The sequence below is a fragment of the Megalops cyprinoides genome, chromosome 9 (genome assembly GCF_013368585.1).
Source record: "Megalops cyprinoides isolate fMegCyp1 chromosome 9, fMegCyp1.pri, whole genome shotgun sequence".
NCBI lineage: Eukaryota > Metazoa > Chordata > Actinopteri > Elopiformes > Megalopidae > Megalops > Megalops cyprinoides.
In genome coordinates this window covers 5,812,905-5,839,703 of record NC_050591.1, presented here as the reverse complement: position 1 = coordinate 5,839,703, position 26,799 = coordinate 5,812,905, and the positions used below count along the sequence as shown (strand labels likewise).

General features: G+C 42.8%; 1 protein-coding gene across 1 annotated transcript; it reads right to left on the bottom strand.

Moving 5' to 3' along the window:
- Positions 1-7,088: 7,088 nt before the first annotated feature.
- Positions 7,089-25,323, bottom strand: LOC118782573 (alkaline ceramidase 3-like). Its single transcript, XM_036535926.1, has 11 exons — positions 25,222-25,323; positions 18,707-18,817; positions 17,920-17,972; positions 16,812-16,864; positions 15,700-15,781; positions 14,303-14,338; positions 9,814-9,872; positions 9,602-9,703; positions 8,954-9,058; positions 8,738-8,783; positions 7,089-8,544 (listed from the first exon to the last, which is right to left on the bottom strand). Exons 1-11 carry the CDS (start codon positions 25,319-25,321, stop codon positions 8,491-8,493), a joined length of 801 nt encoding a protein of 266 aa, XP_036391819.1. The 5' UTR covers positions 25,322-25,323; the 3' UTR covers positions 7,089-8,490.
- Positions 25,324-26,799: the final 1,476 nt, after the last annotated feature.

Sequence of the window (26,799 nt, the reverse complement as noted above, 5' to 3'; positions counted from 1 at the left end):
AGTATGTTAGTATCCACTGGAGCCTTTTCCCAGTTATTTTTGAGCACTTAAGAAGAGCGAACAACAACAGTAACATAGGTTGTTTTTCACACTTGGTCCGTTTTGCTGGTCCGAACTCGAGTGTGATTATTCCCCCCTCCAGTCTCCTTTTACATTACATTATTTGGTTGCGAACCCTGGTCCATTTACGTCATCAACACGTAAGGAATGTGCAGCTTTTATTTACCAATGTCGCAAGTAGAGCTGTGCAAAAATAGTTTTTTCGATTAATCGTTTTTAAAAATTCATCCGATTCGATATTGATCTGTAAAATTGATGGATCGGTCTTTTAGGCTAATATGCATTTTCCCCCCGTTTTCTAGGTTCATTTCCGCAATGGTTAAACATAGCCAGAGAATTAAATAGATGGGCTCTAACATTTAACACGACTTGCAAACACATAGAGGGAAGCTTGTGACATCATTTTTTTTTAACTGTGATGCGACCTCTGAGTGTTCACCATGGCTAACCTTACTGTCACACGAACGACACAGGAGAGAGACAAAGAGACTGGCTGCCATTCATTTTCAATGAGAGTTGGTTATTTACAGCAACAGGAGACAAGTGGCCGTTGCAAAGCCAACTAGGTGGGGCTAAAAAGAGTCGAGGTCTGTTTTATGCGATGCGACACGACAGCGTGAGGCAGCGTGACACAGGTTGCTGAAACAAATGCTCCAACATTTTGGTTCCAGTCAAACATGGAGGATAAGCTTATTGTGACAGTGTCGGGTGTCCCCATACTCTACAATTTCTCTCTTGATACGTACAGAGATACAAATGAAAAAAAAATGATGCGTGGAGAAGGGTGTCCGAAATCGTGGAGATGCCTGGTATACATATTCATATATATATATCAGTCACAGTTTTTTTAGCTTTAACTTTAATACAGTGCACAACCACTACCTAGCTACCTTACTAGCTAGCTACAGCAACACTTGCTCACGAATACAATGTAATTTAGCGCAATTCAAGAGAAACGTAGTTGTTCATGTTCGTTTGCTAGGTAGCTAGCTAGTTAGTTCATATTAGGCTAGCAAGGACATGTTCACAATTACAAAGTTGCTACAGGCAGTCAGCTATGTTTTGTCAGTCATTATAGCTACCTTGTAAACCAGCTTTCCCTGAGCTAACTAATGCTACTTCGTGTCATTAATAAGTAGGCAATGATACAGGTTGGTTTTGTTTTTAAGGAACTATACCCATGTGTTCCTCAAATAAAAAGATTTTGGTATACAAGCCTTTGGCCTTTTCTTTAGTGGTTGTCGCAATTTGTTTCCAGTGACTGCATTTGTAAGTTTGTGTTCCCTTTAGAGTTTTTTTAAACATTATTATTATTATTATTAAACATTATAGTATTTCATATCTCATTCCTATTGAATTGTTATCGAATCAGAATTGAATCAAATTGGATTGAATCGGAATGGAATTAGGGCATCTGTGCCCATGCCCAGCCCTAGTCGCTAGGCAACTACGCAAAAGGGAGGCAAAATGGAAAGCCACACTAGTTTTCTTATTCATGTTTTTGTTAATATGGTGTTAGCACCAAAATAACTGTGTTCGGCATTTTCACTATGCCATAAATGCGTCCCGCTGTCTAAGAGTGATGCAAGCTGCTCGGATAAGGAGGTTTTTGTGGAGACAAGCGGCAATGAGAAATGAATTTGCAGCTTTGCTTGCAGAACATGCACGCATACCCTCAAGGTGAGTGAACAGTGTGGCTACCTGCAACTATTTCCCGAATAGTTTTTAGATGTGACAAGCAAATAACAAATTACACGTCATCAATGAGGTTTACTTCCTGGTTTTAGATTGGAGTAGCTTTCACACCAAATGCGAACCGCACTGGAGTTCAGGTGAACTGTACCCCAGACCCCCGTTTTCTGGAGGACTCGGGTACGGTCACCTTCACATCAACAAAACGAACCAAACTAACGGCTCAAGCGGACTCAGGTCCGCACTCCGCACCAAAAGCTCTAGTGTGAAAGCACCCTTTCACCAGTTTTCACCAACCTAATTTTAGTTACAACATATGTGCTGCAGCGCTACATATAAGCATACAACTGTGATTGCTCTATGCTATGTACAATAGGGATGTTAACAATTAATCGACTATCGATTAACTGTTAATAATTTAATCGATTAAGATTTAATTAAACAATTAATTGATTTAAACTTCCAGAAGTTTAGAGCCGTTTCCTCTTGTTATTAGGGCTGTCAACGTTAACACGTTAACGCTCGATTGCGATTAATCTGGAAACTTTAATGCGTTAATTTTTTTAACACAAATTAATCATATTATCAAGTTTGACCACAACTTCCTTCCGTAATTCCAGCACGGATATTTATCTGGCTGAATTACTGAAAAGCGTGGCAAACGCAGATGTGCTGAACGGCAAATTTCGTTTTAACCCTTTCGCGCGTACGGACACACCGGTGTGATTAGCCGTTAGCGCATATGTTAAAACTGGTGCCATTAGAACACTAGATTGGAGAAATTCTAGCTAATTTTATCTTTGAGGAAACAACTCTAAAAATATAATTGTAAAATATAATATAACTGAAATCTATGAGAAACTTAACGCAAATGAAAACATAACGAACCATATAGGGTAACTTGCGCCCTACATACCATAACAAATAAATTACATATTCTTAGCAGCTGGCCTTCCTGTGAACAGACTGCACACAAGACTCACCCCTGACCACGTAGATATGCTGATCTTCCTGAATAAAAATACTTAGGTTTTAGGTTATTTAGATCTATGTGAGCATAGGAAATCAGACTCTGAAGTGGTTATGCCTTTAGTTCAGAAGGCTTAGTTTAGGCTACTGTCGTCTATATCGTTCAAGACGAATAAAGTTAGGCTGTTGGTTCACTTGAGACAAACGAAACGGAGTTGTTTTAGTTTCCCCCCCCTTTTTCCAGTTGGCCTTAACAGGAAAACAAAACCTAGGCCTACACAACATTTTTTGATATGCTATACAAGAATGTCCTACATTTTTGATTTACAATAAACATTTAACTGAGGAATATAGCATGCATTTGTGTTATGTATATATACAAGGTAACTATTGCTTTTATAATAGCCTAGAGTACAATAAACTTAAACGATTGTAGAATTTACGCCTAGTCTACTAAACGATTGGGTGGACTAAGAAAAAACCCCAACAATTAATCGATTATTATTTGATAAGGTTAACAACAATCGATTAAGGACACTTCTTAAAATTCACATCCCTAATGTACAACCTAGAGCAATTATCCTTCAAAGAAATATGCCTCCATCAAACTGCTATGCACATCAAACCGAATAATGATCAATAATAACAAGCATATATTTTCATATCCTTAACTCTTTAGAATCCCTTGGAATCTAATCCCAGGAAAACACTTGAGCTGGATATGTCCGGGAGGAGGAGTTTTATTAAGGAGCACCAGCTGTATGTCTGCATTAGATGGATTGCTCATGAATGATGCACACATCTCTCTCGTTTGTTGTTGTGACTTTTTTTTTCAGATTATCATGACTTTACACTGGAAATTACTGCACTGCCAGTTCCTGGAAGGGGGAGCAGCGGATGTCATTGCTCACGTTAGAGAAACAGATGAATACAGAGGATGCACAACCAAAACAGTGTGGTTCATGTACCCCTCAATTAAAAGATTTTAACATGTACAGTCAGGACTTCTCTGAGGGAAGACATTACAGCTAAAAGACAACCAGCTTTATTTATTTACCAGAAAAGCACGACGTAGTTTTAAACTGTGCCTGCGAGGCAAAACTGTGGTCACAACTGTACAATTCAGATTAAATCACCAAATTTGTGGCTGTGGGATCCTGGTGGCTCTGGTCCTCAGTCGTGTGGCAGAGAGTTCCAACCACAAGATGTGTCACTTGCTAGACGTTTGAGACAATGGGACACTGGCACAATAAGCTTCCAGCCAAGTCTGACGCCACTGCCACTATCAAGCAATTAACAGGTTGTCAATTTTGAGGCGACGGGTAAGAGGAACTCCCCAGTAACAGAGCCGTGAGTCAGGCATTCCAGCTAAGGAATGCAGCATATCTAAGGGGACTCCACCCTCTGCTGGCTGGTAGTGCACAGACGAGATCTCAAACTGTCCAAACCAATCTCCAAATTAGATGCTCTTCTGGTAAACAAGTTTAATTATTTACAAATTTGCTCCATTTACTACAAATAGAGGTGCCTAATTTAGCCTAGACCAGCTTTAAATCATTAAACCTTAAAGTGCTTTGTAATAGTTTGTAACAGTCTCTGAACTGGACAAACCATTAAACTATTAAACTCTTTGTAACAGTTTGCCCCTGGTGCTGTCGTTACACATAAATACCTTTCATTCACATATTACCATACTGTATTTCATATACCGATTTCTGTAAAAATGTTAATCCATACGTAATGTAAACGTTATTTGACATTTCAGAGCAAGAGATTTAACCTGTATGGTAAAATGAGACCAAAACAGCAACATAGTATGCAACTCTTTATTAAAACTCATTCTGAATAAAATCTACATTGCACTAATCTAATTTAACACAATGGCACAATGTTAGTACATTTAAAAAAAAAAACAATTACATATCGCAAATCATGTCAGACTAACATTTACAAAATTTATGGCTGTACAAAAACAATACCACTCAGCACCTCGGAAAGAGGAAAATCTTCCAGTTAAATTAGTGCTGTTTTTAGTCCAGTTAGTCCATAAAAAATAATCATGTTCAAGTGATAAAATCATGAAGTCATGTTCAGCGGCCAAAATAAACCAAATTATTTTAGATGTATGAAATCAGGAAGAGCAGGCGGTAAAGCATTTCAACATGGGGGTAAACTGAAAGATGGTGAGAACAGTAATAAGGTTTCTCACCACACTGTCACCTCTGACCTTTCAGATTAGCACTGCTGCAGTGAGCCAGACTGTTATTTCCCAGCATTCAGTAAAAAAGGTTCAAACCAGCTGCACTCCACTGGGACAGCTGTTTTCCATCCTGCGCATCAAAGTAGAATGAATGGCACTCGCGGGTATAACACTCATTTCTTTCATTTTCTTAAACAAGGCATTACAGAACTGTTTAATGTTTAATATCAGTACAGCGTACTGCTTATCTGTCTGGAACTGCAGTGTATGTGCCTCATTGATACTTAATATTAACATTTGGACTTCCAAAGCTAAAGACATGAGTTCTGCAGATTCCACCAACTGCCATGTTTCCAAAGGAAATGCAAAACGAAATTGGCCTATATACACCTCACTGATCCCTTTAATTGTAAATGGACCCTTTATGGTAACTCATTATGGTAATTTATGTTAACTCCTTTTGTGGTTACTAAGTGGTAAAAATTTGTAACTGAATCAATGATTTCTAATAAAAAACGCCCCAAAACATCCTTATTAATGTGTACATAATATGCCTCATCAGAAGGGGATCTAAAGGAAATGCAAGCTACTCTCCTGGACCCTCTTTGCCTCCAAAAGGAAACATTGGAGCTTCCTGCTTTGGTCCCTCCACCATTCAAGTCAGTGCTTGTCCCAGCCGGGTCTCTGAATTACCAGCAATAATGAATGGTGAACGAGTGGGGAAATGTGAGTCTCTCTGGGAATGATCAGCACAATGGGTCAGTAGGGAACTAATCTGAGCACAAATTCCCATTACAGACAGAGAAGGAGAGTGGGTTAATTGCTGGTCAATCTGGATGCCTTCTTTAATCTAAACCTCTGTGCCAAGCAGCAAGAGAATTAAATCAATCACAGTGATTCTGGCAACCCATTATCTGCCATTCTATCACTTAAAGGCTCCACCCAAGTCATGGAAGTACCTCCTTGTTGCCACCAGATGGCAACAAGACACTGCATAGGGGATCTTCCCCAGTCCCTACAAAGTTCCTCTTTTTGCTCTTATTTCATTTCTCCATGGTCACTAAGGAGTGAGCCAAGGGCAGGCTGAGATAGGCCGTCAAACTGCAGCTGGTTCAGAAGTGACTCCAACTACCCACTTAATGACTCATTGCACATTACCACATATTAGCAGTTAGCTGGCCACATTTCAGTAACACTGAGCTGTTAGCCAGCTACATTCTAGTCACATGCCAATATGGAAACCAAGTATTTATGAAGACAACAAGAAATAAAATCTTTGAGTTTTTCTCTCTGAATGAAACGGGTACAAGAAAAAAATTATTCACCCGAACACAGATAATTCAGAGTCAAATTAATAATGACGTCTCAGGATGAAGATATTTTCCATGATTTTCAGTGATAGTAGGAACAATATAACATGACACTATGACCCACAATCATGATTCATGAACACATGGAAATGTGAATATGTAGTGACAGAAAGCATGAGCAGCAGTAAGTTAAATGTTTCTGGTTCCCTCACCATAAACAGCAGTTAAACTGAAAATATCTGCTTTAACTCTGTTGGGTGCAGCTTCAAAGTAATGGATGCATAGCACATGAACTCCCCTGTCACAATAAAAATACTTTGTTAGTATTACTGTTACGTTCTCCAAGTATCACTTCAAGCATTAATCATACAGACATTTTAATGACTTCAATCACTTGCAAAATGGATGAAAGTGAACATGTACTGCCAAGGTATTCTCCTCTTTAGTTTTTTAGTGTGATGGTGCCACACTAACTTTATACAGTCCTACAAGTGTGCAACTGATATGTGGAAACTATGAGAAGAGACACTTTAATTCCCTAAACATATGTACCATTGTGCATTTTTCATTTTCAAAAAGTGCATCCCATCCTGAAGTGGCTTTTATTTTTACTTGCAGGACCTTCGGCCCTTAAAATAGGCACAGGTCAGGACCATGTAGTCTTCCACAACACTGTCATTTCTGCAGACAAACATTAAATGGCACACAAACTAATCCCTTAATGACAAGGCAACAGGTCTGAATCGTGATTTTGTGACCAGCACAAATGAAACCTATCCCTCTACAGGATGATTCGAGTCTTCGCAGTCTCTAGGATATGAAGGTCTAGGACACTGACCCAAGGCCAAAATCTCCGCTAAAGCAGCACATCCACTGCTTTCCACTGACAAAACATCACGGTTTCACTACCTACATGATTAAAGACTTTTTCCAATAGGGATAAAACTGCTGCCAAGGAAACAGACATGCTGTACTTTCTGAAATCAACATCATTTTTTGCCAGTTCAAAAAGTTCAGATTCTGCTTCTTTCAAATATACTTTTTGTTAGGAGATTTTGTCCGTTTGAGAGAAATTTCACCATTTTCATCAATTTCATCATCAACCAATGAAATTGTCATACAGCAGGCACCAGCAGGCTAACAGCTGGTACTGTTCTGAAATGTTTACTTCACCATTTTCAACACAGCACAAAGACGTTAGACACTAAGCCAAGTAAACACTAACAAACAACTTAATGTTTTGTGAATCCAGTTCAGGTTGTCATTGTAGCTTCAATTATGATTTTTTTTTAATGACCTGCATTTATGTAGCACCTCTGAGAGACCTCAGAGACCCCCCTGTGTGGGCGGCTGCTGGGCGGCCATTTTGTGCCAGAAGGCTCAGCAGGTAAGCATTTATACATACTGAAAATTTGGACAAAATGTCAGAGGAGCAGCCCTGCCTTTGAGATACATCTTTGCCATCAAACCTGTAATGGACCTGTAATGATGAGCAGAATGTCTACAAGTTCCTGGGCTACCAAAGTCCCCGGGTTCTGGGTCATAACGTACTTTTCTGCATAGCTCAGATTTCCAGTTCCAGGAAAAACACTGATAGAATATGAATTGACTGGTTATAACACTGCCCTTTATAATATACCAAATGAAAGAAAGCATTATTGGTCTACATAAATACTGTTAAATGCACTTGGTGACTGGCTAAATGTTAGATTAAGTAAGGTACCTATGTACTCCATAAGCACTCTTACTCTATGCTTGCTGCTAAGGAGTCAAAAAACAAATATGAGTGCAATTAGTCTCTTTCTCTACTGGACTCATGATGACCTACGCAGATCATCAACATTTGGTAGCCCAAGAGCTTGTGGCCATTTCTCATACCAGAGCATGGGAGTTGGTTTCATACAGGTTCACCTGGCATTGTGCCATGCTCAGATCTCCAGCAAGAATTTGGAGGTGACATAAATTAAGTGAATAGTAGTTTAAAATTAGCGTTACTTCTACACCCACATACACACACAGGTACGACAAGCTTCTGTGTGAGTGCATGTGCGCAAACCAAAAGATTAATATCATCTATAAATTCTACTGCATGAGTTCACAGCGACTCCTGACCTACAGAGAAGAAAGCCCCTCTATTCCGTGTAGCCCGTGGCTGGCTAAACGCTAGGCCTGGCGAACGTCGGGGTGTCTGTTGGTCTGCCGAGGGGGGCGTCCGGGCGCAGGCCGTCACCGTCCAAACACTGCCCCTCCCCTCTCTGATCACGTGGTCTTCTGCGCCTCCACGCGGATGACAGGCCAAACGCCGCAGATAAACTGCCAGAGCCAACACACACACGTGCGCCAGCGTCAGGGGCAACATGACACCAGGAGACAGAACAAGAAGCAAAACAAAAAATACACACAGAAGCATCCTGGGAAATTTCTACATATTTAATTACATCTGAATGCGAACTGTGGTACTTGCTGGTTTTGTAAATGCTTAAAATAACAGCAGAAGTTCACAAACCTGTACTTTCGGTCTGTGTTTGAGGTAGGTGGTCCTCGTCTGAAGGCTTTGAAACAGAGTGAAGCAGATCAGAGTTAGGTGCACGTCATTACGTTACAGAACGCCACACCGGACCTGACCACAGCATGGCCGCCACCCCACAGGGAACAGCAGCGCCATGTTACCGTTGTAACATGGACATGGGGGGTGATGAGAGGAGACGGTGGCGCGGCTCACCTGAAGAGGATGTGCAGGTAAGAGCCCAGGCCTGTCAGGATGTGCCACCAGGCGTGCAGCTGCGTAACCGCACCGACTCCGGGGGGCAGCCTCCTCCGAGCACCCCTGAGGGAGAGGTCACATCACACCATTCATTAGCATCGCATTTCTCACACGTTCAGCAACAGACTGCTTTAGCTGTCCTACATTTACACAGCTGAGCATGACTACTGATTCTGCATTGGCACCTTCTCCATACATCTGTTCATAACTACTCTGGCTGACTGAGAGGAGCAGAGCTCAGTGCACATCCAGTAGGGGTGGACTCAAAGTACCAATAAGTATCACTTTTACAACTTACTGAGCATAGTAAGGATCGTCATTGCATTGTATAACAATCATGTCATTGTTTGTTATTGTCTTTTGCCTTGGTTAGTGTAGTAAGTGCATTTTTACAAATTAATATGCAATATGTAATGGTAATATGTGCCACCAATATTGTCTACCTATTTGTTGGTACTGTGTTGGAATTGTACAGTCCTTCTATCGGGAACATTGCGTTTGCAACTGGCAAAGAAAAGCAGTGCCATACTCATGCACCTGCCGGGGAAGGGCACACCCTCCGAGTCTTTTAAATCCAAAGAGCGAAGACTCTGATTGGACCATTACCTCAACATGTCACACAGATGATTGTCAATGTTCCACAGGAGAAAGCCAATCATGAACACGCTTAGAGAGGTGTAGGCAAGTGGGCGGAGCCACGGGTACACCCTGCAAAGCAAACACAGACCTCCTTTTCAACATACAACCTCATACTTTAACAGCCAATAAAGTAGATTTCTTTTATAAATAAACTATGGCTAACACAAGGGCACACTTACCATGTTACTATGAATACGGACCGCAGAACTAAGCAACCTACCAGCATTCCATACATGACCTAACAAAGAAAACAGAAAACAGAGAGAACACTCAGAGTGAGACACTTTCCCATTCTAGGAGACACATGGAAACCGAAAGCGTTCACATTCACGCTCGTGCTCACGCTCACACGTTCACATTCACAGACTTCAGCTCTTCACACACAGTTGTTTGCTCAGGACTCATTACCAATGGTGTAGGCTGTCCTTTGCTGGTGTAAGCTGTCCCCCGGTAGTGTAGCCTGCCCCTTGGTGGTACAGTCTGTCCCTTGATGGTGTAAGCTGTCCCTTATGGTATAGTCTGTCCCTTGGTGGTGTCAGGGAAGTTTATTCTGTGCAACCTCGAGTGCCTTTTACATGGCTTTGTGTCTGAACTCCTGCAAATAATGGAGATCTTTAAGCAAAGTTTACTGCAAGCAGAGCATAACTTCCTTTAAATGAAATATAAACAGGCTGTTTTTATGGATTTTAAAATATATTCATCTTCAAATATAATAAATAAATCAGAGTTTTAAATGTAATTGTGAATGAAACTCATACTACTGCAGGGCTACTACCATATTTACATGGGGTCCAGCTGCTGCACCAGTGAGTTCTGAAACACCTCCTTCTCTGCCACCAGAGGCTGAGGTACAAGCACACAGTCATGATCTACACTGCTCCCATAACCACGCACTCATGATCTAAACTGCATTACAGTACATGCATTTAGCAGATGCTCTTATCCAGAATGAATTCCAGCACAACAGAACATAAGAGTATCCATTTAAGTTGAGCAACAGTGTAAACCAGGCTATCCACACTCCCAGACCAGTGAGTGTGAGCATAACACCATTTAAGCCCTACCACAAGTTAGCTTGTGCAATCTGACTAGGCAACAGAAGCCAGGTATACTATGACACATCAGTTACTGGAACACAGAATCCAAAATACATCACAATACTACACGTAAAATAAATATCAAATACTAAAGGTATCAGGGGTTTTGGGGGGGAGTGGGATTGAGGTGGAGCCAAGATGCATTCTGAAGAGGTGGATCTTCACTCTGTGTTGGAACATGGCCAGCGATTCCGCTGTCCTAACCTCAGTGGGGAGTTCACCACTGAGGGACCAGTACAGACAGGGACCGTGTCTGAGAAGGGGCGACCCCATTGGGAGTGGACAGTCAGTTACCCCATAGTTGAAGAGAGTATCATTCTTGACAGAACACAGGGTTTAAAGACTGAGCATAGGTATGAAGGGGTTGTCCCATTTATTGTCCTATGTGCCAGCACCAACATGCTAGCAGTAACAGGAAGCCAATGAAGCGAGGTAAGGAGCACAGTAACTTGACTACATTTAGGGAGATAGTAGACAACTTATGCAGCTGCATTCCGGATTAGTTGTAGGGGTTTGATGGCACAGGCGGAAAGACCAGCAAAAAGGGAGTTAAAGTCGTCCAGCCATGAGAGGACTAGAGCCTGAACTAAGAGCTGTGTTGAATATGTAGTGAGGTATGGGCAGAACCTGTGTGTCAGATGGAGGAAAAGAGAGGAAGAGTTGCATTTTGTCAGCATAGAAAAGGTACACAAAGCTGTGGGAGGAGATGAAAGAGCCAAGAGATTGCATATAAAGACAGAAAAGTAGGGGGCCGAGTACAGAGCCTTGAGGAACACCTGCACACAGGCTGTGGGGTCTAAACAACCCACCATTACAGCATACCCTGAAAGAACAAACAGAGAGGTAGGATTCAACCCAAAGGAGAGCGGTGTCAATAATCCCCAACGTAGCCAGAGTAGATAGGAGTAGAGTGTGGCCTACGGTGTCAAAAGCTACAGAAAAGTCTGGAAGAATAAAGACTGAGAAGTGGGGGGAAGCTCTGTCTGACTGAAGAGCCTCAGTAATGGAGAACAGGGCAGCCTCTGTGGAATGACCAGCCCTGACGCCAGACTGAAAAGGGTCAGGAACTGCTTCTGTAATCACACAGATCTAAACTGCTCCAATCACCTGAATGTGCGCTATACTGGTCCTGGGAACACCCCATCATTAAGAATGCTCCTGAAATTCCTGCAGTCCACACCTCCCAAAAAGGTAAATAAGACTGAAATACTTCCCCAGCAAGCACAAATGTATCCAAATACATGGGTAGTTACTCAGTCTTACTCACCCCCAAGCACACAAAACAGAGACGAGATAAGTACCCTTTCCATTGTTTTAGACTTGGAAAAAAACCTTTTGATAGCGGCAATTGGGTTTTCATTAGTCTCTCCCTGCCATTGAAACACTGAGGGTTTAACGCCGATGTTCAGCACAGTCTATGCCACCCATTGTCTTCTGCACTGTCAATTACTTATGCTTAAAGTGTAATTCCACATGCAGTCACAAGATGGTGCTAAGTGAATATTTAGAAAAAGTGGCACAGACATTTCAATCTTAACAATTCTACATGACATGGACGGGTTTGCTATTCAGCACAGAGACCTCTTAGGATCTTCGCTTTGACTATTCAGTGACGTACTGAGGAACACATGAAACCAATTAAACAGCTGTTGCCATGATACAACCGCCCCCAAAGAAAGAAATCTGTGTTCAGGAAGCAATGGCATTCAGACAAAGCAGCCCCAGACGGGCCGTCAACAATACCATCACTGTATCACTCCGCACAAGTCATCCCGTATCTGGAATATTCCGCCAGAAATATACACAATGTTGTCATTCAATACTCAGGGGAATCTGAAAACAAACTAGCGACTAGTGACTGCTCAAGCGAACATATTTACAGCACCTCCTATTTCTACATATACAAATAAGTTCTTGAACTCAAATAAAACCGTAATAATTTAAAAGATGCAACTCAAGAACAAAGCCCAATTAACAATGATTCACTGTTGGTAAATTCTTCACGAAACCTGCTCTGTGCTATAAATAAAATACAGGATATTATTTAAATTTGTAAAAAATAAACAGCCCTGAGATTGAGGTCCCTTTCAAAACATACAGACACTAATTCTACAGTACTCACCACATGGGTCAGGACATAGCTATGTATACACGTATTCTTAAAACAGCCTATCATAACAGCTCGGGGGAGGTAACAACACGTATTCTGCATCATCACATCCATTTACGTGAAGTTGACACCAGGCAATGTTGCGCTATGGAAGCTAGTGGCACCAATCTTTTCCAGAGATTTAGAAAATGGCCAGGGGTCGATAGCGATCTATAACTATCAATGGGCGGTGTGCTACAGGTTAGAAAACCGGCGTGTCCCAGCACGCTCCCTCTGCTGAAGGCAGAGAGAGTTGAGGTGAGGCCGCGGAGCTGGTCACGCATGTGGGGGTAATTACAGAGCCTTGAGTCTGCCGTCTAGTTAACTGTGTGATTTATGTTAGCGCGGAACAGTGTGGCTCAGCTCAGGATTTTCCTCTCAAACAGTCAAAAAGCTCTCGCTCCTTAAGCAGCGAAGAGATGCGTTATGTTGTTATGTTATTTCTAACATGCGTACAGCCCTCACTTTATAGAGAGATCAGAAATGAACTCTCTGTAATGACACAGAGGATGGTCTTGGGAAATACATACATGCTACTTGACCTATTTAACTGTGCTTAAAGGTTAACATTTGACATATTGACCAAATTTGGTTTAGAAATTTTCTTCACATGCCCTAGGAATATTGAAAGGCATGTAAATAAACGTAACAATTAAACCAATTAAAGTGTTTCATCGGACATAAAAAGTGATCAGCTGGGACCAGCACGGCTGACTGCATGGTGCTCTGCGTGTTTCAGGGGGACAGAGGGGTGTGGGCTTTCGGATCTTTTTATGCAGATCTGCTCTCTGGCAGCACAGGCATCTGGCGACAAAGCCAAATTAAGTCGGGATTGTCCGCGTTAGGAAAGCCCATAGAGAAGCCCAGAGCCTGGTAAGCTCCAAGCTACTATCGCCTGCTGTGGGGAGTAACTCGAGTCCGACTCTCCCCCTGCAGCTTCTGATGGGAAACAGATGTGGGTGGACACCAGAGGGCGCGGGACTTCCCGGGAGGCTTCCGAGTTTTCCTGGAAAGACCGTAATCTGGGCTGCCACCCTCACAAAGAGTCAGGCACGCTCCTCCTAGCACACACACTCTACGTGCAGCCGTTGGGAAAGCGGGTTGGCGGTGAGTAATGCCCTCTGACAATAGCCACACATAAAAAAGGAAAGCATTTTAGCGCGCCACTGATTTTCCACAGTGGGCCGATTGCTTTTGAGATTATTGCTTCGTTTCACTTCCAACAGTGACACGCATGGTTTTGCAAGGCTGTGATCATAAGCATATATACAGTATATAAACATAACCACTGATAGCGTTCCTTGCTGCAGCCATTCATATGTTTCAGGACCAGGTTTGCTATATTTTGGGTTCATATGAAGGTCTTTAAGAGTCTTGAGCCCTGCTAATGTGTAGATGATGGGTTCCGGTGGTGTTACTCACCTGATGGAACACTGGCTCCTTCCATTGTAAGTATACCTGCAATATGCAAACCACAAAGAGTTAAAGCTGCAAGGTGGAAACATAAATTGCATACAATCCAACAGTCTACTTACAAATGCTGAATTATACATTTCAGCAATAACACAATGGGCAAAGCAGAGAACACTACACGGGCAACACTGTTTTAATTGTAATTTGCCTCTGATTCTTGAGATTTTTTCTTCTAAGGGCACAATGTCATTCTGCAAAACTATTAACTCAGGGATATCACCTTATAACCCTCTGATCCCATGTAAACCTCAAGAGAGCTTCCATTAGCACTAAGCATTACAGAGATGTGAGGGGATATGACCCTTTGCCCAGCACTAAACCTTACAGGGAGGGAGCAGTGAGGGGATATGACCCTTTGCCCAGCACTAAACCTTACAGGGAGGGAGCAGTGAGGGGATATGACCCTTTGCCCAGCACTAAACCTTACAGGGAGGGAGCACTGAGGGAATATGACCCTTTGCAAAGCACTAAGCATTACAAAAGTGGAGCGCTGAGGGGATATGACCTTATGACCCCCCGTTACCATGTAAACCCCCAAGAGAGCTTCCATAAGCAGAGAGCTGCACTGAGCTTTCTTGCCAATACACAGGCTGGTATTTTCACTGGGCAGGCCACCTGGCACTGGCTCTTCAGTCTGAGGTCTGAGTAAAGCGCTCACTCAGAGCCTCAGATCTTGTGCTTTGTTGTCGTTAGCAGTTCCGTCTGGCGCATCCTGGCCCATGCTGGGCTGGGACACAGTGGAGGCCTGAAGGCAAGAGAAGGGCGAGCCGAAACCTGCGCGCCTCCCTCGCTGCGCCTCCCTCGCTACGCCTCCTGCACCCTGTGTTTGTTTGTGTTGGAGGAGCTGCTGTTACAGCAACGGGCTTGCCTGTAATCAACGAGCTACTGTGAAACTTGCAGGAGAGCGTAAGGCGCCGTTTCCCGCTGTGAGGAGTGCCCAGGTGGCCCGACTCACTGCCGAACTGGGAAGTCTTTACCAGTCAGAGCGACAGGGCTGAAGGGTACTGCTGTATTCATCCCCCACACAGAGCCAAGACAGTCGGCACTGACCGACACAGCAGACAACAGCAATGAAACAGGACTTTCCCAAACATTAACAGCATAAACTGAGCACTGATAATGCAAATCAATCTAATGCGAAGCGAATGGGAAAAGAATCATTACTGAAAGAGCATTTGTGTATATTTCTTAAAGCTAATGTGCTAAGGTAAGGTTCAGAAACTGTAAATTCCCTTTTAGAATGGAACTGCTCTCTTTGGAATGGTAGTATATAGAAAAGGCTCCTTATAGTTTCTTTCTGTTTCAGGTTCCCCTCTGAAGTTAGTGCTTACAAAAGTAGGACTTACCAAAGAGACTGCGACACTGAAGACCAACAAGACGACTATGAGGAAATAATGGACCGTGTTCTCCTGCTTGAAACACTCACATCTGCGACAACAACAAACAAAAACATCCGCGGCGTCAGTGCTCCACAAGGCTTTCCCGTGCAGACGAAACTGTGCACAAGGACGTTCGGCGGCAAGCCTTCCCAAGCTGCACTGCTCCATGCCAAAGACAAGAGCAGCTCGGCTTTTAAAGCAGACCCGGGGGGGAGACACAGAAGCGCGTCCAGCTGTGCGCAGGAGTGACAGAGTGCGAACAGCAGATGCAGGGAGGCCCAGAGGTGGCCGTTTAGGCATGAGAGAGCCTTTACAAACCTGCTCTTTTACAGGAGTTATACCAACGTATATACGATTCAACTAAAACCAAACAGATAAAATCCTGCTTACAATATCAATATGTACTCATTATTTTCCAAATTATTTTTTCAACCTATAATCTTGGTGGTCCCTTATGCTGCCATTAAGCAAGTAGAGTTGAGTTACATAATATTTGGAAATGCGTATCTGCATGCTATTTTTAGGCTTTGGGACATGTGCAGGCAGTGACGCTTATGTACAATAGGAGATTGTTAGCAAACTCATTGCTTCAGGTCATCGTCCTCATCAGATGCTTCAGCGATGAGCACGTCCGTTCACTGAACTGTGCCTAAACTCAAGGCTCGTTTAACTGCGTCTGAACACTTTGTCTGAGATGGATGTCAGCTGGTGAGTGATCTAGCGGTCTGTGATAAGCTTACCTGTCCTGCAGCAGAAAAAAACACTAAAGAGCAAACTAAAGGAAACACCTGAGTTTTAAAGCACGGACAGGAACAGTCATATAAATACAGACATACAAAACCTGGATTTACAGTATGTGGATTTACTGAGGGGGAAAACCCCATAAACTGAAAAACATCCATACATCTAAAACAGTGTTGAGGTTTCCAGACTGCTCTGGAGAAATTTCTCAAAGCGCTATCCACTTTTAATCTCTGTACTCAGGTTTCCCCCAAAAAAGTAGATTCTGTGCTGTGCCAAGCTCTTCAGCAGGGGCTGTGTGGCGGCTGAGTAGATCTGGACAGATAAAGTGCACTTACAGGCAGTAGACAAACAGGCAACAGCTGTAGATCATGGGCAATTCATCCAGTAACTGAGAGAGGCAGAGAGAGAGAGAGAAGGGGAGAGAAAGAGAGAGACAGGAGGTGAATGACATCTGAACCCCTGGAGCTCTGACAACAGTAATACTGCACCTGACCAGAGGGGGGAGTCAATCTGTTTTCTGTAGTCACATCCAGAAGAGGAACATTTATGTTGTTTATGAATTTGTGCGACTGGGTTAGGAGTATTTTTTGGTTATCTTACTTGGTTTTCAGCTTTTTTTTTTTTTATTTACATCTGACTACATGGCGATCATCAATGGAATGGCTTCATTCAGACTAAATATAGACATCACAGGCTCGAACTCCATCCTGTAAAAGAAAAACCTATCACACTGAAGGTGTTAATGTCCTCAATCAATTTCCTGGCATTTAGCATCAGGTACAAATCTGATAATGTACTAGGCTGCCTCTCCAAATGGAAGCCATATCCCATTCCTACACGCTCAAACAGATTGAGCTTGGCTTTAAGTTTCATGAACTAAGCTCTCAGACATCTTAGACATGCTTAAGTAATCAAATGCCTGGGCTGGGAAATTAATTCGATCTACTCAATGACTCCTTCCTGGTTCGCTGTGCGTAAAACCACACAGGCATATAGGTATGTAACAGGCATACATTTCACCTGTGAAAGATTCTGAAACAGTGGATAAGGATACTGCGCAGAGTGGGTCAGAAGGGAGAAAGCCCTGGCATATTAATAAGACTTCCACATATCCAAACTTACAAGAGTTAACTAGCCTTATTTTATTTCTGGACACAAAGTAGAGCACCACACAAATAAAATGGACTGGAATATTAATTCCTTCACCTCAACCTCTACCGAGCTATAGGGGGTGCACTTTGCTGTCCAAAGAAAACAAGCAAGCCAACTATCACTGAAATCAGTTAACTGGATATAAATCACTCCTAAAGCTGACTGACGTTCCGTGCTTTGAGTTTTCGTAAATGTCCTCTAAACAGACTGTTGTGCAGTCCTAAATGTATTTAAAGTACTGTTGTGTAGTTACTGGCTTTGACATATAAGGGACATAAGGAGATTACCAACCTGCATCTCATACAGCAGAGTCATGTGGAAACACCAGGATCCGATCCCCACAGCTGTGAACAAACCCACACGCGTCACTCACAACCATCTCCACAGACATGAAAAACTTGTCCACACACAGCCATTTTCTTACAAAAAAAAAAAGCACACAATAAACTCAGCCAGCTACCAGGAAGAAACGAGGGAGACCAGGAAGAGAGATTCACAGAAAAACACCCTTTTAGGAAGTCACACCCTGAGATTATGGTTGCTCTCTATGGTTACCTAGGCTCCCCTGCTGGCCTTATACCCAGCAGTCTAGACAGTGCATGAAACAATTACACATAATTATATATACATCAGTTCTCACATATACCATGAACAGGCCTTTCCTCTTTCTGTACCATGATTTCCTGAGTGACAATATATGTCATTATGCTCATAGCTCAGCAAGCAGGCCCGTATGTCTGCAATCAGGCCTGGGAAAGTGTCACTCTGAACTAAATTATGTTGTTTCACAAATAATTTAGTTTACTGACATCTGAATGTTGCCCTGTTATTAAATCATTGTAATGTCCAAAAGTGTGGAAAGTGACTTCAACAGAAAATTATAGACTGGTGAGAAAATTACAGACACGCTGGGAAATAACGGCCCAGATTTGATCTGCGAATTATGGTCGAGTTGCATGAAATATGCATGTAAATCAGGTCACATCTGGTGGAAATCTGAAACATTTACCGAATATTTGTTCATTTGTGCGAACAGCATCACCTCTGTGTAATTCACATAGTAGGTATAGGAACTTACCTGCAAGTCCCAAAAAGGCAAACACATAGCGCACTTCCAGCCCGTCCTTCAGGGTCTGTATGGCACCATAGATTGGAGGTAGAATCATGATAATGTTGCTCACTGTGTTCCCTGTGGGGTGAAACAGGATGTTATGAATGCACCAAAGAGTGGAGAGAGAGAGACGTGGCATTGGGGGGGGGGGGGGCAACACCCCAAAGTCAAATCAACGGGGCAATCCATGTCCTCAGTTAGCAAACTGCTGCAGTCTTTTCAAGAGTCTTTCTAAAGATGTCTTTTTCCAAGATGATTTTCTTTATTTCTTCTTTCTGTGTTGCACATTTTTCTCATGTGTTGACAAAAACGATCCCAAAGGTTTTGGCATTGAGGCCTTCAAGAGTGTGCTGTGAATGTTCAGACAGAATGAACTGTGCAGATCACTGAAAGGGCCATCAGGGCTCACAGGCAGCCAGCAGTGTTGTAGATAATGCATCAGATATATACCCTCAAACAAACCTCTAAACCAATCCACTTCCATCATATGTTCATCTGTTTATGAACTTTACTTGCAAACTTCATTTTCCCCATTTCTGACTTTCAGCAGTCACCAGTGTCTGACTCGGCCACATCCTGCAGTGCTACGGTCTGCAATATCAGAGAAATGTCATTTCTGCAGAACAAAAGCCATCTCTCTGCAGGCAGAACAATGCCTTCCTCTGATCAGCTCAGCACCACGCCGCTCTGCTGATGCTGGTGAAATCCAGAGCCATCCCCCACAGTGCTGCGTTTCTGTTATGACCACCAGCAAAGTGACTCCAGTCCCCTCCAACACCCCACTATGACTACAATCTCCTTCAGGGATAAGACAACAGCTGCCATATTCACCGTGGCAACACAGAGAGTCGTCCACTTTGACAGGACTTACAATTACTGGCACTAACGTGCGAATGCTTCAGTGGGAAGGTGCGAGTGCTTCTGTGCGAGTGCTTCAGTGGGAACATGTGAACACTTAGCAGTGAACATGTGAATTTTTCAGAAAGACATCATGCAACTCGACAGCCGAGGACAACCTCGAGAACTATAAGAAAGAAATGTTCAGTAACTCTGCAAAGCCAAAAGGAAGGCATTTGCAGCTTATAATGACCACCTTGTGTAAATGAATATGAAATAACCACAATCAGATGAGACTGCACTGACAGTGCATGTTCATGGAACTGCCAAAAATATTCCATTATGACCAGATATTCAGCTCTGTTGTTCCTTAAATCCTCCACCAAGGAGGGTCAGGGTGGCAAGGTTATAAAGCTTTCTGCACTGCTGTTTGCTGTGAATGTCATGCTTTAAACCACACCCATTCAAGAATGTTCATAATGAGCAAATCAGAACACATGCAGCTTAAACAAAGGCAGAGACAGAATTTTCAACATGGGTCAATGAACTGATTGTCTGGTCCATACATTTAAAAAAAATCTGCAGAACTGTTCATTTAATTTTATCAAGATAGGTTGGCTGTGCATGCTCAAACCAACTATGTGCACCAGGTCTTAACTGACCTGTAATTACCCTCTGCCACAAAGTCTCCCCCCTCCTCATACAGAGCCGCAGGCATCTCTGGCCAATATTAGCCTACCTGAAAACCTGCACCAGCTCTGTGATGACTCCAACACACAGTGTAGCCCAGCTTTAAAGATCAGGGCACACCTGTACAGCCGGTATATCAGTTTCACAGCAGAGGCTAGGAGGAGCATTACTGTGCGCTCAGCTAATCCTCTGTCCCTCTCATTTACCTTATTCTCTATTGTGCTAAAGCAGATCAACAACTTATCCTAAATTACAGGGAACCATAATACCCTTGTGCTCTCCTGTAACAAAATACACCTAACATTTGAACAAAAATGTGGGGATAACTTCAGCCTCGGCTTAATGTGTTCATGTCTCTAAAAGGGCTTTCTACAAAACAAAAGTCCTTCGTGTATATGCATGCACACACGGGGGGAATAATGGAAAAAACTTGACACCATAGTTTACCTCAGTGGACAGAGCCCAAGCACACCTGCAGATCATTCACAGGTGTTCAGAGAGCTAACCACTTCAGCAAAGAATTGTGGAGAATGCCCCACTTTTTGTTTTTACAGCAACTCACAGAATGAGGCAAATTCATTTGGCAAAATGGGATTCAACAGTCAGTCAGTCATTTTCACCCTGGATGCAATGGTATGTGTCTTCAACTCAGTGTAAGATGACTTTATTGGAGCTGCAGATCCAACGGAAAATTCAATCATCTGCTGTTATGTGCATTAAAGCACTGGCAGTTGCAGTAACCCTGATTAGCATGGATCTCTTGGACGAAGAGGACAGTACAGATACAGCTACAGTGCAGAAGACAGCCAGAGAAAGCCTGCGACTGAAGCCAATCACAGTGCTGATATTTGGAGCATGTTTACCTGTGCTTATCAGATCAGCTTCAACACCAATGTGGCTGGTGAAAGAGGTAACCTCTACCGGCCTCTGCTTTAATGCATTCCTCCACATGAACCTTCCACATAAACTAACGAAACATTCTCTGCAGTTTTTCCACCTGCAGCCCAACAGCTGCTGTTTCTGGCCTGTAATAGCCTCAGTGGAAAGTCCAATGACCTTGGTGTGACTGGCTCTTTTTCAATCCGGTTACCTGGTTGGTAGGCACCATTATCCAGGTTGACTGTATGGCCCCCTCCCCCACCACCATCCCTTCTCCCATCCAGACTTCATGTGTCATACCAAGTAACCAAACCCAGCTAGTGCATATTGGGTCATGTCTGTGTTTTGCATGTAATTAAAAACACCTTTAGGGAGCTATCAAAGTGTGTGGGTGCTGCACAAATTCCACTGACTTTGTTTTGCCCCACAGGTACTCAGTAATGGATTTCTGCTTGAAGCCCATTCACTCACACAATGAGCTGCAAGCACGGGGTACTGCGAGCAGAAAGCTTCTGCAATCTATTGCTGCACAGCATGGGCATGGTCTTGCCATCGCTAACACTAATGTCATTGCTAGCAAAAACACTGAGGCACACTCAGCCTTGCTTACTTCTGATTATATGTTTTCTTCTGGTCAGTGTAAGCTGGCCATCTGGGTTTCAAAAGAGCAATATTTAGGTCTTTGTGATTTTGACACAAATATCTTTTACCGACTCTTTTTTACAGCCATGGAAGTAAAACCATGAATTCATTTCCAGTGGTCCTTATACTCACACAATAAAAACATTGCTTCAAGACCTAGATGATTTTGAACATAATGGTTAGGCAATGTATTTGTAAGTACTGCTGTCTGCTTAACACAAAACCATTTTAAGATACTGACCATAACTTAAAGAAGTAATCATTTGGTGCTGCCATATGAATTGGCTTAAGGAAGACAAAGGCAGCAGAAAAGGGGACTAAAACGCATTTGATTGAACCCACAGTAAAATTACCAGCTTCCTCAGCAAACACACTTTGGTTACCAAAACAGACACCCAGTTCTGCCTCTTCCAGGCCTTAAGAATGACAACCTTGTTATGATCATTCAAGACACCCCTTGCCAGACAGGCCACCATTTTAGTCCCTCACAGCAGCAGGACTGACCATCTAACAGTGAACTGGAGAAAGGGTTGATCTACCTCCACCCATAGTAGCATTGTCCCACCCTTGCCTTGGGAGTATTTTTACACTTCAGCACCTACAGGGGGTGCATATTTGACTCAGGGCAGATGAAGAATAGCATGTACCCACAGTGGACACCCATGGGCAAATGCCTGTCAGTGCCCAATGAGTGGTATCATTTTATATTTTAACCAAAAATAATGAATTATTTTCATCCATTTTAAGATGATAACAGTGTGTAGCATAGCACTGTGTCTCAGCTTGATGCCTTTTCACTGATTTGTTGCTCCCTTTCTGTACTCTGGTTCTTAGAGCTTGTGTTATGCACCGTGTGACTCACCATGACAGCCAAGCCCACCTAGCAAATGAAAGAACCGAAAGAGAGAACTGAAGAAGAAGAAGAAGCAGCAGCAGCAGCAGCAGGGTGAAGGAAGTAAAGAAACAGTGGCTCCCAGGGTCTAGTATGGCTTGGAACATGCAGAGGCAGAACACATCTAATCACAATGCGTTGGGAACGGTGCATCCTTTTGAGCTGCTGGTGGACCTGAGCCGGCAGTGTCCCCATGCTGTGGATCTCTGGCCATGTCCAGGGGCACTGCATGTGGGTCATATGGAATATTTTTAGCACTGGCAGTTTCTTTGCAGAGGGACGTCTGCCAAGTGAATCAATCACATGATGCAACATTCTAAAGGTGTCCTCCCCAAACTCTCTTTCTGCAGCGAGACAGCTGGAGAAGAGTGCTGTTCGCTGAAAAACTAAACAATCTCTTTTTAGCCTTATTGTTTGAAATCTACACAGAGACTGCCATTAAATTCAGCTTTTCTTGGAAAAGGCCAGAAAATAGGCTTGTTTGAAAGCAAATTCCTCAGAGAGCATTTTCCAAGCACATGTCATCCGAACATTCCTGATGTGACAGATCTATGAATGCTTGCATCCAACTGTACACTCCTCCACAGGACATCCCACAAACCTCAGACTGCACTGGAGGCCCTGGGCGAGAGAGAGCCCTTGTTAAAACAAACTGACACTTGGCAAAAAGGTAAAGCTGGACCATCCCTTCCAGAGCAGTCTTGCAGCATTGGCCTCTTAAAAAGAGGCAGGCCACCTGAACAGTACCACACAACTGGGAGATGGTGCCACGGGTGTGTGCACTTCTGCCACAGGGATCAAGGATCCCCTGAAACTGAAATGTGCCTGCTAAATTTTGAAATTATGGACATCAACTTACTATGAGCACAAGTGAAAAAACAAGTTTGCCAGTGATGAAGTACTGCTACATGCAACTGATGTTTGCTTTGCAAAGCAAAGCAATTTGCAAAGCAAATTTGGGACCCGCAAGTCCTGTAAATGGCCATTAAACCAAAAATGATCTGCATGTGATAGGTCTGAAGTGTTTAGGTCTGAGGCATCCATGACTGTGAACAAGGTGTGCCATAATTGATTTTTATATCACAAAGATTTGTTTATTGACATATAACCTAGTGATACCATGATTTCAGTGCATGCTGATTCAGAAAAGAAAGAAATTGTATTACAAATACAATTAAACGAATTGTATAGCCTTTCTGATGGCACCATAAGGAATACAATACAAGTGTTTATATTTCTGTGAGTTAGCCCTAACTGTATGGATCGGCTAAAGTATTTACAAGTAACTGGGCTAAAATCCTACTCCTAAGCATAATACTATATGAAGTGCCTAAACCATATTTTACAGAATTTTGCCACCATCGTAGTAGTCACTCTATTAATGGTTTACTTGTGACTCATTAATCAAATAAGACTTACGAATATACATCTGATGCCCTTGTGGACCGAGAGCTCTACTGTATAAAAATATATTTAGTCAACACTTCCGTCCGTGGCCTCAAAGGACAAGCAAGGTTATTCTCAAAAGGTGGCCTTGATTAAAATGTAGCTAGACGTGTGGGTATTCCTTTATTTCATGTGTCCGGTCTTTTAGAATCACAAATGGCAAATAAATTATATGGGTTTCCGGATTCATATGTGCTGCTCGATATACGAAAAAAAAATCTCAGGTTGAAACCACTATCCAACTTTAGCTACAGCAGTCCCACTTTACACCTGTCTTCTGTCCACACAGACGAGCACGTAGCGACACGTTAAGAGTTAGTGCACATGTTTGTGTTCGGTTAAGATGACAGCATCGCTCGATTGGGAACACCTGTGACAAGCTAGTCAGTGATGGCTACATTTGTTGGCTAGTTTGTGAAGTTTGACACCGCACTCCGGTGTCACTCTGTGTCAGAATACAACATCAGAATCCAAAACCAAGGTTATTGAATGAAACATCAACAATTTACCGGTTTTACTAGTCTATCTAACCAGCTAGCACGCTAAAACATTCATGAACAAGTTCCAGATAGTAGACTAGCTATCTAGACTAATTCCTGGTAGCAATTACACTAGCTAACTGTCTAGCCAGCTAACTACTTTAGAGTGATCGTTTCGCGACGTGTCCTCTAAGTTATATAGCTATCTAAATATAGTTTATAGCCGCCTCGTTCTTTTCGACAGAATTTGTATTGGCGAGTTTTCTGCCAAAATTACGAAGCTAGGATAACAAGTAATGACGCTACTGCAAAGACTACCATGCGTGTTAGCTTACTGGCTGCGTTGGCAAGGTTTGAGCTCGGTGCTCAGTGTAGCTACATATCCTGAACTATTTGGCTAACATAGCTAACGCTAGCTAACTAACACTAGGCTATAGCACATTGATCGCTAGCTATGTGGTCACATGCAGTAAGCGTGCAGTTAACTAGCTGACTGGCGAACTGTCCTCTGCCGTTAGTTAGAGGCCCGGTGCGATCGCATCCTTCATTGCTGCTTTTTGTCTTCATAGATGGATTGTTTCAACGATGCATGTTCTGTCCCACATGTCGCTACTCACAGAATTCTGCGATGTAGAAAGAGACGACATAGTTGTCCTCACACCAGTCCAGCGTTGACGTGGGCCGGCCCCAGTATCCATGCCTGTCCGACGGAGCCATTGTGGGGGAAAGAGCAGCCAGGCGCCGTGGGAGGAGTTGAGTCACCATAGAAACGGAATTTTACCCACACTGAGCACGAGCACGAGCCGGGCAGTAGCCTACACCTGAACTCAGGTGAGGGCAAAAATAAAGTTGCCATTGTGTACTTTCTCCTTTTCCTTTTTTGTTTACTTTGTTTCACTGGCGTGAGCTGTCTTAATATCGCTGGGCAATCCATTTATAATTGAATTCAGAAAACGCTGCTTGTGGTAACTCTATCTAGCCTACCTACCAAGTATTTTACTAGGTTAACTTTAACCGTTAGGTAGGCTGCGTAGCTACACAGGTTACATATTGTGTTGGATTAAACAGCTCGTCTGTGTAAAATGGGTTGACCAATCCAAAATATGTTGCAAAAACAGAACCTCTTAATATGACAGCCTTTACGCCGACTCAAATAACAACATATCGTTTATTATCTGAAACGCATCTGGATTTCAAACTTGGATCCGGATTTCACACCCCTGATTGTGTTGCAGGAGAGTTTTAGGCAACCCCACATTCTGCTGCCACTTTAACGTGCCATCTTTCACGTGCCATTTGGAGTGATGGTTTCCATATTTTGTGTATCATTACGGCGCAAATCTATATTGGATGGACGCTAGAACGCCATTATCTTGAAATGGGTGATCAGTACTGGACGCAGACGCCATTTAAACGAGCCTGTATACTGTACCCCAGTTTGGTGGTGTCTCGGGGGATAGTGACAAGCTGCATGCGACAATGGCATTAACGTTTCCATGGCATGGAAAGTTGCAAGAGACACACAGTCGACAGACCAGTTTGAAGGGCGTTTGAGTGCAGTGTAAGGACAGCCAAAACGGTTTCTATGGTTAGGGGCTGTCAACAAACAGGAGCATTGACATTCTGGGCATTGGCTGCTGCGCACCCGTGCGCCGATGGTGTTGACCACCTTTTGCATACAGAGGATAACGCAAATGCTGTGCTTCCGACTAAAACAATAGCTCTTCCAATCTGATATAATACGGTTTTCCAGACGAGCACATAAACTTCCATTGTTCCTCAACAATTACATGGTATAAAGGTCAAGGTTACTTTATCTGTACCCGTAGGTAGATTTGGTTGCAGTGGACGAGTTCATACATCTTGACACGTTTTTTTTTTTACAAACAACACAGACAGTAGACAGCATAATAAATATGATAAAAAGTGCTCCAAATTCCAATCATCACTAAAAACCACTAAAGAATAAAAATAAAATAAATAGTTAAATAAACAAATAAAAGTTGCTTCTTTATCATCTTTGCAATGTTGCTACGACTTGTTCAACTGAGTAGCCTAATGACTGCTGGAGCAAAGCTGTTTTTATACCATTTTTTGTTCTGCACTGTTGGACTAAAAACATTTGTCCAGAAGGGAGAAGCTGGATATTTGTTGATGGAGTGTCATAGGCGTTGTATTTTACCGATATCTAGCTC

What these genes read in the sequence shown, in the direction of transcription:
- LOC118782573 (XM_036535926.1), bottom strand. Translation starts at nt 25,321, where the DNA reads ATGGCTCCGTCGGACAGGCATGGATACTGGGGCCGGCCCACGTCAACG. An exon ending in TCAGTGTCGCAGTCTCTTTG is followed by an intron (nt 14,339 to 15,699) that starts GTAAGTCCTACT and finishes TGCATATTGCAG; the next exon opens with GTATACTTACAATGGAAGGA. An exon ending in AACACAGACCGAAAGTACAG is followed by an intron (nt 8,545 to 8,737) that starts GTTTGTGAACTT and finishes TGGCTCTGGCAG; the next exon opens with TTTATCTGCGGCGTTTGGCC.